At 33.8% G+C, this 13,916-nt stretch overlaps 2 protein-coding genes and 1 long non-coding RNA gene across 3 annotated transcripts; 1 reads left to right on the top strand and 2 right to left on the bottom strand.

Annotated features, from left to right (window-relative positions):
* Nucleotides 1-1,016: 1,016 nt before the first annotated feature.
* On the bottom strand, nt 1,017-3,004 carry LOC114424980. The gene is made up of 3 exons (XM_028391693.1): nt 2,393-3,004; nt 2,102-2,304; nt 1,017-1,568 (listed from the first exon to the last, which is right to left on the bottom strand). Exons 1-3 carry the CDS (start codon nt 2,513-2,515, stop codon nt 1,319-1,321), a joined length of 576 nt encoding a protein of 191 aa, XP_028247494.1. The 5' UTR covers nt 2,516-3,004; the 3' UTR covers nt 1,017-1,318.
* A 240-nt stretch (nt 3,005-3,244) lies between these two features.
* LOC114424981 lies at nt 3,245-5,338 on the top strand. The gene is made up of 2 exons (XR_003669172.1): nt 3,245-3,399; nt 3,697-5,338. It is a non-coding gene; the product is annotated as an uncharacterized LOC114424981 (long non-coding RNA).
* LOC114424979 (long-chain-alcohol oxidase FAO4A-like) lies at nt 5,249-13,513 on the bottom strand. Its single transcript, XM_028391692.1, has 3 exons — nt 13,123-13,513; nt 11,967-12,236; nt 5,249-7,305 (listed from the first exon to the last, which is right to left on the bottom strand). Exons 1-3 carry the CDS (start codon nt 13,426-13,428, stop codon nt 5,458-5,460), a joined length of 2,424 nt encoding a protein of 807 aa, XP_028247493.1. The 5' UTR covers nt 13,429-13,513; the 3' UTR covers nt 5,249-5,457.
* Between the last annotated feature and the right edge of the window lie 403 nt (nt 13,514-13,916).

Here is a 13,916-nt window from a genome sequence, read left to right as displayed (position 1 = left end):
ATGATGGCAAATTTCATTATATCATATTCACAACTACAAGGAATAAAGTCCAAATTGGTCAATTAAATAAAGCAACTTGAGGAACGAATGTGTCTAATTTTATTTTATTTTATTAAATAAAGTTTGTAATAAGATGTTTAAAATAATATTGATTGTTGGTGTATTTTTATGTCTGCTGAGTGACTAAAAATGATAATTATTAAGTCACTTAATTGAAATAGTTATCAATAATAAATAATAGGAGTTAGACTTTTGATATCCTATGGTTAGCTATATCTATCTTCTATCTTGTGAATGAAAAGCAAATCAGATTACAAGTCATCTATTGTGAGTGAGACTAGTTCTCTTAGGTTGAATCTTTGAACTTAACAAGGATGCTTATCCTCGTGGCGTTGGTAGACTTATCAATCCTTCGAGTGTGACGCCTTCCCATTCTGATTTCTTTATTTTCATTCCCAAATTTTATTGAATCAAACCCAAACCCTCAAATTTCCAATTTTCGTTTCAATTAATCTCAGATTATATCTCCCAAAATACCTAGTCTTTTTCGGTGCTTTGTGAGTCTATCTTGCAATTCAGAAAGTATTTTTTCTCCTTGTTTTAAAAACACTCCATTCTGAAAAGTAAAACGTGAGATAAGATTATTTTTTTAACAATACGTGGTAGAGGCTGAATATTGGACTTAAATTTCATTCCTAGATGATCCAATCATCCACTTCCAATGGTTGTTGTCACCTAAGAATTATTTTAGGCTGTAATTGTGATTTTTTTTATCTCAATATTAAGAGTTTGATTTTGTTCTTGAGGTGCTATCTGGGGCCTGGCATACTTGAGGAAAGAATGGCTGCAACACGTAGAATTATTTATTTTGGCCTGGTTGTTCCAAGAATAATATCTTTTATGGGGGCAAATTATCATTCCTTGCGTGGCCTGGGAATCGTGGAATTGTTTAATTTTTATTTTTTTTAAAATGCCTCCAACACGTAGAATTGTTTAAAATTAAAGAAAACAATGGCTGCAACTCGTACAATTCTTTAAAATTAAATAAAATGATGCCTGCAACTGAGCACTTGAGAACTATAACAGACTAAAAAACTACAAAACAGTTGTTAATTATGCGGGTGGGATCCAAAATGTGTTCCTCTATGAGGCTCGGAGAGAATGTGTACAAAAGAATATGTCTCTTTCGTATAATGTAAGTCGAAAGAAAAAAAAGTTATTCCTAAAAGAAATGTCTCTTTTAGGAGCAGTTGATGTTCCTCAATCCATTTTATACTCTGAGTCTGCATTCTACTATAATGTATAAAATTCTTTAATCTCAAGTGTCACTCCGTTCCGTTTGTGCATGTATTTTGTTACCCTGATCTGCTTCATCATTGGTCTTCATTGTTAACAAAGCTGAACCCATTAACGATTCTACTGAAACTATGATCAATATTGCTAAACCAACGTAAATCCCTCCTTTGACAAGATAACACTCACCATTCAACCACCCTTCCCCATAGGCCTGCCTTCTGCTCATGCTTGTGGCAACAATTAATAAAATAACTGCAATTCCAAAGCTAAGCCTGCCAAACATGACCACTACCAATGTTAGTAATGTTCCAAAGGAAAAACTATAATCCCTAACATTTTTCTTAAGGGAAAGGTTATCTACGAATCATGTAATGTTGGTGTAATCTAAACATTTATGATATTTGAAGAACGGACCAGCTGTCTATGTTAATTCCTCGTTTCCACCCCTCCCCTACTTTTCTAGCTATGTAGTCTCCATCCTAAAAATGGTTCAAGCTTGCCAACCTTTGGCCAATAATGGCACACAGTTTCTGAAAATGATATAGACTTTATTTAATCGCCAAAATCAACACAACCTGAAGAAAGAAAATTCGGGTTTGATAACAAGATTGGATGGTGGTGTGTCCACTTTCTATGATGTGGTTACAAAAATCAAACTTGTTTTTAGAGCAAAATATGTCAATTCCAACCAACAGGAAAAATGATGACGACAATGTAGAAGCCAATAATTAAGCAAGCAAAGTGTGATTGTTGAATGTGATGTGCTAACAACTAACAACAGATATGCAAAAGATTGTTAACTCACCAAGATATCAAAAGCAGAATCCTTGCAACGAAAGGTATCTCAAACTTTGCGTTTCTTTTCCCTCCTGAACAATAAGTCCTGAATAATATAGAATTCCCAACGATTTGGGACAAAACCAAACAAACCAAAGATGCAACACCCAATCCAAATGCAGGACTTGATGGTAAATGACATAGTTTCCCATTCCATCTGAGATCCCCCTTCTACAAAACAAACAAATTAAAGCATCATAATTCAGAAAATCCTAACTGCAGAGTCTTAATAAATTAAAGTAGTGTAGACATCATGCACCTTGTTCCTCTTAGTCTCGGAGGCTATGCACAAGGTGAAGGAAACTAAGCCAAGAGAGTGGGAGATAACGATGCAGAAGATTAATGTGAATGTGAGTTTGCATTTTGGAGGAGTTTCCACCATGGTGGGGTGGTTGTTTCTGTGAAAACACTAGAGAAGAGAGAATAAGGGAAGGAATAACTCTTGTTTGAGTTCCTTCCTTTGTAGAAGTAGTAGAATAGTAGATGAGACTTCCTTCCCAATATGTCTATCATTGTTTTGAAGGAGATACCGTTCCTAACTGCATCTATCCTCGTCAATTGGAAAAAAACCAGCTAAACCTTTTCCATTTGTTTTGTAGCTGGTCTGGTCAACCGCTTGCTGAAATGGCAATAGAGATACAGATAGACACCAAGATCGGTGACAAAAATTGCACAAAATATTATTATTATTATATAGTATAACATGAGTACACAACAACAATTATCTGTATAGAATGGTCAATTTTCGAAATGATGATGCTAAGGACTCATAAGGAGGTTTCCTATTTTTCTCTACTTTATCTATATTACTAATGAATTAATAAATATATATACATAATTGCCCTCAAAATGAAGTAATATTGCCACTTTTATAGGTAGGCTTCTCTTCTAGTTTTCTTTCTATCGGTTTATGCGGTGAAGGTTCTCTTTATGCCACTTCTCAAGATAAAAGAAAAGTCTGTATTCCCTCCACGTTTAAACCCAAATGACAGATAGAAGTCTCTTATCTCTTTGAGGTTTATGTGGGGCCACATTGACATGAATTGGAAAACTAATTAATTATTAAAAATTAAAACCAAGGTGCCGAAGTTGTTACTTTGGTAGTTGTAATTGGCATTGATTGATTACCCTCTCTTTCTTTGACGTTTCCTCAAGATTCACTCTTTTAAAGGCCCAGATTTGATTCCTGTAAAGACATGTGGGCTTGGGAGAGAAAGAATCATCACCAATCTACGGTGCCTAACTAGTACTATTATTCTTCACATCGTGAGTTCCGTTTCAATTTGACTTGGACTTGTTTAATTGTTGAAACCCTATTCCCAATTCAAATTGCGTGTGGATTCGCAGCGTTAAAAAATATAGCTTTCTTCGTTTTTGAGACTTGCATTTAAAATATTCAACAAACCTTGCAAATGGGCGCTGGAGGAATATTAGTTTATGCCTTTTTTTTTTTACCTTCCATGTTCATCTGGGTCACGCTGTGCTTTTCTTCCTCCTGCACCCTTCCAGAAAGAATGAAAGAAAACGAAATCTAAATGTTTTCTTGTTTGATGACGATTGCAGGGGTATCAAGTTATCAAATGGGTGCAACTTACATTCCAATTTGTGAGAGTCTTAATCAAGTTTCAATGATAGTGGCCCCTCACCAATCTCCAATCCCATCAATCACCATAAAACAGATAGGGTTACTTTTTCTGAGTTAGGATTGCTTACCTTATTTGTTTATTGTAATTTTGGAGGTAAGAAAAAAAGTAGTTCCACATTGCAACTGATTGGTAATCAACGACTTTTTTTTTAAAAACATTTTGAGTTTCTTTTATTTTTGCAAAAGTGCTGACTTTGAAGATTATATATTTTCATTTTAGAGTGTCCTGAAGACTTTAACATTTTATAAGTAAGTTTACTAAGGTTTTGGGGGTTTAGCTGTAACAACATTAGAAGAATATATCTTATCCTATTCACATGAACATTTGTTTGGGAACTTTGCCTTGTTTGATCTGAAGTGCTTTCACGATACCATTTCCTTTTTTTTAAGGTGTCTGGCACATTGTCACGTAAGGAATAATGCCAGATTTCCATGAAAGATAATTGGAGAACCAGACTTCATGTAAACCAAATGACAGTGCTGTGTAAATACAACAGTAGTACTACTAGCTAGTCTAAGAGGGGAGAAATATTGTTGTGTATTATCCGTTTAATGTTTAGTCAGCTGAGATGATGTTTGCTTTCTTTTGATAGTGATTCTTTTATTTTGTGGAAGAGATGCTATTGAGAATTTGTGATGTTGTCACTTTATGATGAGAATAGGAGCCTGACTATCATGCCTCTCTACTTTTTCTGGCTATTGTACTGTGCTGCAATAATTCTGGGTTGCTTTTAAGTCTGACTGGATATGCATGAAAAATGAGTATTGATCTGAAGGCTCTTTCCTGGATCTTGAGGACTGTAGGATAAAATTTTAGAAAAATGATCATGCGTCTTGATGATAACAGCTCCTAGCTTCCTGTCAGTACCTACAGATTATGAGTAATTCTTGCTTACTCCAGATACATTACCCTTTTTCAAAACATAAATTTTACTTTAAAGTTATGATGGCAAAGATTCAATTTCTATAACACTGATCATATTTTCACTTGCTCATGGTATGGCTTGTAGAGTTTGTAAATTTCATGCAGGTTAAAGTGGGCAAGTCTTGGAAGGTATTTGCTTTCTCAGTACATAGATGAAAAGTTGACTTCATATTTTTAGCAATCTTTAAACAAAACCAATAGGCTTTGCTATAAATTAATGATATGATGGACCAGATTGTTATTAGTGTCATAGAAAATTCCTGATCCCCCTTTTGTGTATGTTACATTTTATCTGATATGTAGGTGTCAAAAATATATTTAGTGCTATGTGAGGACATGATGAAGATCGTTTGGATCACCTTTCCATTCATGGGGAGGAAGTACTAGCTGCACTCAGGGTGACTGTTAAAGCCTTATAGGTTTCCACCAGAATACAACAATGGCCATGAAAAAAACTGGAATATTGTTACTCTGAGTTATAGAACTGCTCTCTTAAAAGGATGTGACTCCTTTGAAGAAGTGTGGAGTGCACTTACTGGATAAAATACAGTAATAGCCATTGATTTAAAAATCAACAGTTGAGATTATAATAAAATATATGCACAAAATATAAAATAAACTATGAAGTTGTTAAATTTCGACCATTGCTTTTGTCACCAAGCAATTATTATTTGAACAAGGTTTTCTGCCCCAATGCTATGAATATTCAGTTCCATTGGAGCTACAGAAAGCAGCAAAAGATTTTTTTTTCTTCTCATTTACTTCTTTTCCTTTTAAGTACTTCAACAACAGATTGTGCTGTGCAATAAGCAATAGCTTGAACAGTAACCATTGGATTCACACCCAATGCTGTTGGGAAGACACTTGCATCTGCCACATAAAGGCCCTCCACTTCCCATGTCTCCCCTGTTGGATTCACCACTGATTGCTTTGGATTAGAACCCATCCGGCAACTCCCCATTTGATGTGCTGAGCACAATGGTGTTGTAAGGTCTGTCAATGACCTTGAACTTTCCTCTTTAACAAATTTCTCAAACTCATGATAGCTCACCTGCTTTACATTTAAGGTCCTCCCCTTATTATGATGTGTTCCAATTTCTTCAGCACCAGCTGCTGCCAGAATTCTCAGCACCTTCTCAATTCCTTTCTTTAAATTCTCTTCATCTACATCTGCAGGCTTATAACTGATACGGTCTGGTGCTTTTACAGTCCCTGATCCTTGATCCCTTGCCAGTGCAAATATATGAGCTGTTCTAGAAAACTTCCGCATTCGGTCTCTTATATCAATTCCAGAAGTCCATGGTGTGACAATTGAGAACATACCAGGATGCAATGAAGGTGTTTGGATCACTGCACCATATCCAGATTGTTCAAACTCTGCAACAACAGTTGACATTGCTGTCATTATCCCTCCTTCATAGCTCTTCTTATATGCCTCTGGCCACACCTCAGATTCAGGTGCATCTGGGAAGTAGCCCCATGCCATTACCACTGGATGAAGATGCAAGTTCTTCCCTATGTTCTGGTTCCTCAAGCCACTTCTTTTAAGCAATGCTGGAGTACTCAGTGCTCCACATGCTACAATTGTGACTTTGGATTCCACCACACAAACGTCTTTAGTTCCTTTATATTCAAACTCAAACGCCACTCCACGCGCAATCTTTCTATCCTTTCCTTCCTTTTTCTTGTGCAATACTTTTATTGCCTCACAACCTGGAAGAATTGCTCCATTGCCAGATTTCACCAAGTCCACCAACCATGTTTCTGAGGTACCCTTCTTCCTCCCATCCTTACAACCCATGCAACACCAGCCACAGTAGTGATTTGAAGGAGAATTCCTAGGAATGTTATTAACAGGATACCCCATTTCTTGACACCCTTTTCTTAGTATTGCATTGTTGAATCCTTCATCTTCAATCTCAGATTGAACTCCCATCTTCCCACAGACAGCATCCAAGGCTTCTCTATACAATTCACTCTCAAACAACTCTAGACCATGTTTGTCACACCACTCCTTGCACACATGCTGTGGGGTTTTAATGCATGCAGACCAGTTGATTGCTGACCCTCCACCAACAGTGGATCCTGATAGAATAAACACACCCATATCATCACTTGCAACCAAACCACCATTGAGGTACATTTGATCCATGGTTGGTCCTTCAAGAAGAGAAAGATTGTTCTTAGCAGAATAGCCTCCTTTCTCCAACACCAGCACTTTGTAACCAGCTTTTGCAAGAACACCAGCGATAACTCCACCTCCTGAGCCAGAACCAACCACCACTGCATCACATTGTATCACCAAAGAAGGACATGACAAGTTTGCGGCAGCAGCTTTATGCTTCCTACGGATGACCGATACAGGGAATCCGAATCGTCTTAGAGCATCTGCAGTGATGTCTTGTGGGTAGTTCAGATGGACTAGACCTTTGTAAAGGGGTCCTATCATCTCTTCAGCATCTTCATCTTCTTCCTTATCCTCTTGCCCTCCTCCTTTAGATGTTCCATCTAAAAAGTGGTTCTTCAACTGAGCTTTGAATTCTGGATCAGGTCCGCAGTATCCTATTGCTTTCCATGCAACGTTGTCTTCTGATTCATCTATCTGAAAGTATGCATGTGTCATCTCATAATGAGTACAAGGTTCCAAGCAACCAGAAAATCATATAAATTTGCACATTTAGACATTATACATAGTTGGGTCATAAAATTATACAAGAAATTGAAACTGAGGAGTGCTTTAAATATATATTTTGAAATAGATTATATTGATATAAAAATATTTTCATGCTATGCTAGGAGTATTAATTTAAGTGTAGAAATCAGACACACTAGCACTATTTCAGATTCTTTGAAATGGGTTGGATCGTCAGGACTTGGGAGGAATTGTTTGGGTCAGAAGCCCAAAAGAAATGCTTTGAACATAAACCTTTTGACACGCCCCTCCTCCTGAACACACTCACGCCCACACAAGCATTCGTATTGTTTTTGGGCATTTGTTTCTTGCACTCCCACTTTTGATTCATGTACCTCTTAATTATTTCCGGAATGCAAATTTATATAATATTCTGGAATGAGTGTTTCAAAATGCATTGGGAGGTGCAAGATTCAAATGGTTTTTGGAGTACTGAACAAATTGGATTGACAAATTTTGGGCCAATCTCGTGGTCTTGTTAACAAAAGTAGATAATGATTGGTGCTCTATGGAAAAGAGATCCTTATAGAAAAGAAAACTAGGTCCAATTTTCACAACGGAAAGAAGAGGCAAGTTGAACCAAAGTGCTGTTACTGGTTTTGCTCAAAGAATTAAAGCCTTTTCGTCTGTAGTAGCAGAAACACTAGCTCTCAGAGAAGCTACAGTCCTGACACCAAACTGCAACATTGGTGTACTGTACAATTTCTCCTTAAATTTATGTGGATGACTTCTGTAAATTTGTTCATTATGTTTGGGATATACTACAAATTACTAAGACAAAATATTGACAAAAATATCTTTATTAAGAGTCAGAATCTAATTATGAATTCACTTAAACATTTAAATAAAATACTAATAAAATGAGAATATTGTTGGGAAAAGAATAATGCTTTCATGGTTTTGTAAAACTGTACTAACAGATATTTTAAGATAAACAAGAAGACCCAAAGGGACATTATAATATAGGACAAAGGGCTTATTTGACACAAGATATATACTGAATTCATAACTTCCTTGTACCGCTGAAAGGAATCATCATCATGCTGGAAAGTTAAGTAATCAGTACCCCACAGGACCCAAATTTAATTTTTGTTGCATTACATGTTTCAATGTAAAATTTATATATGACTAAAATTAATTTATACACATTTCAAGTTTTAAGTATATAGTAAATCAATCCCACTTAATTTTAAAACAAACGAGCCTTTAGTTTTCACCACTAATGGTGACTTCTTGGACTAACTATCATTTGTTTTTTACCTTCCGGTATTTGTGGGACAGCCATCGGTTCTAACTCAAGAAATGCTACTCAAACAACATAGGAACAATTGGGTAGAAAGTGGAAACCACGTAAATAAGCACAAACTTACCAATCTCAAATTATAAGCATAATGATGGTGGAGTTAACAGTCTGTTTTTTTTTTTTGGTCTGCTAGGTAGTCCTTTACCTCAAGAAAAGATGAGCATAGGAGTTGAAAATTCGTTTGGTACGAAAGAAATGATAAGGCAACAGACAGGGAGAAGAAATAGGTGAGGAAATAGATTTCGTTATATTGGTAGATGAAAAATATGGAGAGAGAAAATAAAAAAGATATGGATCCTATGTATTTTTATTTCTTCACAAATTTGTGCGAAAATCAATAATAATTGCACTTTCAGTGTCTCATAATAATCACGGTGCTTTTGTAATGTGAAATCTTATATTTCCGGTCAAACATTATATTATCATTTATCAAAGTTTTCATAATCGATTATGAATCCTCATAATTAATTATGCAAACTTGCATAATCAGTTATCAAAGTTCATAATCACTTATTTCTATTCACCTTATTTCTCTCATTTCTATTTTCATCCATCTAGTTTTGCATTTATTTCTTTCCTTCTTATCAAACACACCATTGATAAATTTGGCTGGACTGTGTCCCCTACCAAGGTAGGGTAAATGGGAGTGAGTCAATGCAATTGGACTGTGATAACTACCATGCCCTAAGGCTTGGGATCCAAATCTTAGTTAAATTTCGTACCACTTTGATGTGGGACAAGGATACGTTAATTGTTGTTAATGTGAGATCCCCACGTCCAGCTCTCCAACCTTCCTCTCCTAGTACACTACACATGGGCCACTTTTGCAGTCACTTCCAAGGATGCTGCTATTCCTTTCTTCTCTGAGTTTTATTTTGTGTGACGATTATTACTATTGTTTTGGCTTTTGGGTGTTGAAATGGACATATAGCCACTATACTTTAATTACTTAAATATGACAATTTAAGACAATAAAAAAGCTCTTACTTGATCTACCATTAGTCTAATACAGTAGTATGAACATAAAATAAAATCTGAACAACATATATTTTCTTCAATCAAATTCTGAAAAGTGATAACAAAACCCCATGATTCTTACTAGTATTTTTTTATTTAATAGTAAATAGTAATGCGCACGGACGAGGATGCTTAATGTGAGCGTGTGTCCAACGTCAGCTAGGAATCAAATTTTAAGTAAATGCAAAAGTAAAAATAACATCTTTCTAAGGTCGAATAATTAAATGCTGTGAGTGATTTTTTTTCCAAAAAAAGTAAACGGTATTAAAATATTTCGTCAAGAAAAAAAATACTATATTTGACGTTTTGAACGAGTGAAGCAGAATTTAATAATCGAAAATAAGCAGTAAAAATATTATTTTGAATATTAACCTGCTCTTCTATTATAATTTTTAAATAACTTATATTTTTAAAAGTAAATATCTTTAATACTATTATAATAAAGACATCTCAAAGTGTAAAAACTCCATTAATTTTACTTGGGTTCCTTTAGGCCATCATTGATGGCTTTAAACTTTAAAGACAAGACAGATGAACCCGTGATTTGGTGGAAAATCTGTCACGTGCAATTTGGTGCATTAAGAACCATTTGATGTAACCAAAAAATGCTGTTACAAATGGATAGATTGATAGGATCGTCACCTCACCAACTGCATGCAATGGATTATCACATTCAAGTTTCAACCACTCCTACTTTTAACTTGCACCATGACAACACATTTTTTATTTTGTGAGACAAAAAGTCAAACGGGAAGCATTAATGTTAGCTCTCATGCAATTCCAAAAAAGGTAAATTTTAAATAACATCATTTATTTGTTTGTGATATTATTTTTTAATAATTTCAATAGTGAAATTTTATAAAGATCAGAATAAGGTAGAAAAAATAACATGTATTTTTTTATCAATTAAGAAATAATACCATTTTAAAAAAAATTATCAAAGTTTTGTCAGTTCTTAAAATATCTCCAAGGCAAACATGGCCAGAAGAAGATAAAATAATGTGCAAAAAGAAGTAACGGGAGATAATTATAAAAGTTGGTGATACCAATATCAGTATCATAGTTTTGGAAGGCAGGCCACCCCAGCCTTGTAAAATGGTCCAAACATATATACTTCTACCAACATATATACATAAAATGTTGGCCAGACATACTTATATATGTGCACCTATATATGCAAGGGATTGAGAGATTAAATAAGACATCGCACCAAAATAATAAGTTAATACGTAATTAATAGGTTTTAAATTTCATTTATTTCTTTAGAGTGAAGTATAACTATAAATTTATTTGTCCGTATCTTTCTACTCTAAATATCTGATGAGTATTTACCCGCCTTAAAACATTTAATATGGAAAAGTATGAAGTGAAAGGGAAAGAGCAAATATCTAATTTGAAGTACCTAAGCATGTTTAATTATGAAAAAAAATATTTAAGAGAACTTTGTAAAAAGTATTAGAACTTGCTTTTACTAAATTAGTATAATTTGTTTGTAAAATTACTAAATTAGGGTCGTTTTTTCTTTAAGGAAATACCAATTACCAATATGAGGGTAATAAGTATGATCCACTTCTATGTTTAACAATCACCAGAAATTACTGTTATAAACTGTTTGCGTAAAACAAATTAAAAGAAGTTTCACTCATAAAGTGTGACTTCCTTCATAGTAATAATTTTTTTTAAAAAAAATAATAATAATTTTTAATAATTTTAAAACTAAATTATATTGATAAAAACCCAAATATTTATTAAATTTTAAAATCCCATAAAGATTCATTAGGTGCCGCCCATTTATATATTGAACCAAATGAATAAACTAGCTACTATGTTACTATTGGAGAAATGGCGATAAGAAGCAAGGAACTGAAAGCACTTTAGAAAAAAGGGGCCGGGAGACAAAGCAGCATGAGACATTAAATGCTTTATATGTGTCAATTAAGGCATGGTGTGCTCCAGGTTGGTAGAGTTAGAAATTGAGGAATGTTAGTTATATTAACATTTTTCAATACATATTTATATTACGGCTTAAAATATATTAAAAGAATACGTAATAGTTAGTTTGAGTGAAACTTAACTGAGTTTGAACTTATTAAGAAAAGTCTTAAGATTTAAGTTTTTGGATGAAAAAATATAATATTGATTAGTAATTCATAAAATTGATAAATGTTTAGTACATACATTATGATTTTTAATAAATTTTAATTAATAAAAAAAAATATTCATTTTTTTTTTTTGCAAAATGAGTAATTACCTGAGTAAAGAAGATTAGGAGAGTGAGAAGTTTGATGGTCCTGAAGAGCATTCTAAAGTGACGAAGGTAACTGAGAGACCATGAACGCATAATCTTTTGGCGTTTCTGTAGAGATAAGTGAGGATAGGTGTGGATGAAGGGGAATTGGGTTGAGAGGCACCCAATGCCACAGAAAATTAATGTCCCATACCACGTTGACAACAGCCATAACACAAACTTCAGTAACCCTGTCAATGGGTGCTTCAATCTCTCACTTATCATGCCCCCAAACTGTGCATCATCACAAAGCAACATAACAATAACATTAGATTAAATGGAATTAACTAGCTATCCAAAAATTATAATAACTAGTAATATCTGATGTTTTAAATTAATTAAATTCTTTCTCCTAGGTTTTTTTTTTTGCTATAAATTTTATAAATGTATGTTTTACAAATGGCATATCGTAATAACTAGAATTTTAATTATACTCTGCCATACTGCAGTAGCATTTGTGATGTCATATATATGTGTACGTTATTAAAGTTAGTTATAACTGCAGTTGCAAAATATGATTTAAATAATATAACATAATAAAAAAATGACTTAGAGAGAAAATAAACGTTCATTATTAATGTATTTTACATTAAACAATTCATAAAAATGGAGAAATATACTATCATTGTATATTTCAAAATGGCATATCATAATAACTATAATATAAATTCGAGTGCGTCATTCTCCTGCATTTGTGATGTTTGACATAACATATGTCCTGAACTTTATAACTGCAGTTGCAAATTATGATTAAAAAACAAATAAATACAATAATTAACTTGGAGAGAAAAAAAAAATACATTATCAATGAATTTTACATTAAAAAATTTATAAAAAATATATACAGAAATATGCTGCAAAATTATCATTATCTATATATCAATTTTGCAGTATATTTCTCCATTTTTTGAGTGCATGTGTGTGTGTATATATATATATATATATATATATATATATATATATATATATATATATATATATAGAGAGAGAGAGAGAGAGAGAGAGAGAGAGAGAGAAAGAGAGAGATTAGCAAGGGCTTTAGGATATATGATATATAGAAAATTGAAGGGCGGGGAATAAAAGAAAGAGAAATTGTAGGGAGCTAGGAAGCTAGTCATACACGTTCAGGTGTTCCAGTCATGGAAGCTGAAATCTGGTAAAACTTGGTGACAGATTCATCAGAGGAGTCCACAAAGTGGTTGGCGACAGAAGGTAAGATAGTGTCACAGAGAGCAGTGAGAGATTTCATTTGCCTTGGAGAGAGAGAGTTGGTGAGGGGTTGCAATTTTTTTTCTCTCTCTCCATTGCTTAGAAGAAGTCTTTGTGTGTCGATGCTACCAAGCTCAACCACACTGTGATCCTTTTTCCCATCCATTCCCAACCCCAACCTAAAGCTACCCTTTCTTCCTATACTTCTGTCCTCCATGCTTTCTTTAATTTTCTTAACTTTGTTTCAAAATATATATATATATATGTCAAAGCTAGCTAGCTAGGTCACAGGTATAACACTGCATGTGGTTTTCAAACCTTTGGAGTTTATATATAACACCGTTTGAGAGATATAGCCACTTCAACCGATTTTTTAAAGGAAAGAAAGAAAATGAAACACATAATTAATGAGTATTTTTTCCCCACGGCACGATTCTAAAAGGTACACGTTTGAAAAATTGTTAAAAATTAATAAAGACGGAATAATATAATAATAGGTCAAATATATAGCAAGAAGAACAGTGATTTCTACTGATTTTGTACAGTTAAAAGATCAAATTAATTAAAGATTGATGACTGTAATCAAGTTTTATTTGAAAGTAAGCATGTACACGGAAAACATATTTTATCTTAATATATAGAATATTGTTTTTTTAACATTCTTTGAAAGTAATCCTTTTTGACATATGGTGAGACAAGCAGAAA

Source organism: Glycine soja, chromosome 9 (assembly GCF_004193775.1).
Source record: "Glycine soja cultivar W05 chromosome 9, ASM419377v2, whole genome shotgun sequence".
Taxonomy (NCBI): domain Eukaryota; kingdom Viridiplantae; phylum Streptophyta; class Magnoliopsida; order Fabales; family Fabaceae; genus Glycine; species Glycine soja.
This window is presented reverse-complemented; position numbering and strand designations above follow the sequence as displayed.

Excerpts from the sequence above, each read along its gene's own strand:
- LOC114424980 (XM_028391693.1), bottom strand. The coding sequence starts at position 2,515 with ATGGTGGAAACTCCTCCAAAATGCAAACTCACATTCACATTAATCTTC. Across the intron at positions 2,305-2,392 it reads CCGAGACTAAGAGGAACAAG|AAGGGGGATCTCAGATGGAA; the intron begins GTGCATGATGTC and ends TTTGTTTTGTAG. Across the intron at positions 1,569-2,101 it reads ATTCTGCTTTTGATATCTTG|GCTTAGCTTTGGAATTGCAG; the intron begins GTGAGTTAACAA and ends CATGTTTGGCAG.
- LOC114424979 (XM_028391692.1), bottom strand. The coding sequence starts at position 13,428 with ATGGAGGACAGAAGTATAGGAAGAAAGGGTAGCTTTAGGTTGGGGTTG. Across the intron at positions 12,237-13,122 it reads TGACTGGAACACCTGAACGT|TTTGGGGGCATGATAAGTGA; the intron begins GTATGACTAGCT and ends GATGATGCACAG. Across the intron at positions 7,306-11,966 it reads TCCTAATCTTCTTTACTCAG|ATAGATGAATCAGAAGACAA; the intron begins GTAATTACTCAT and ends GCATACTTTCAG.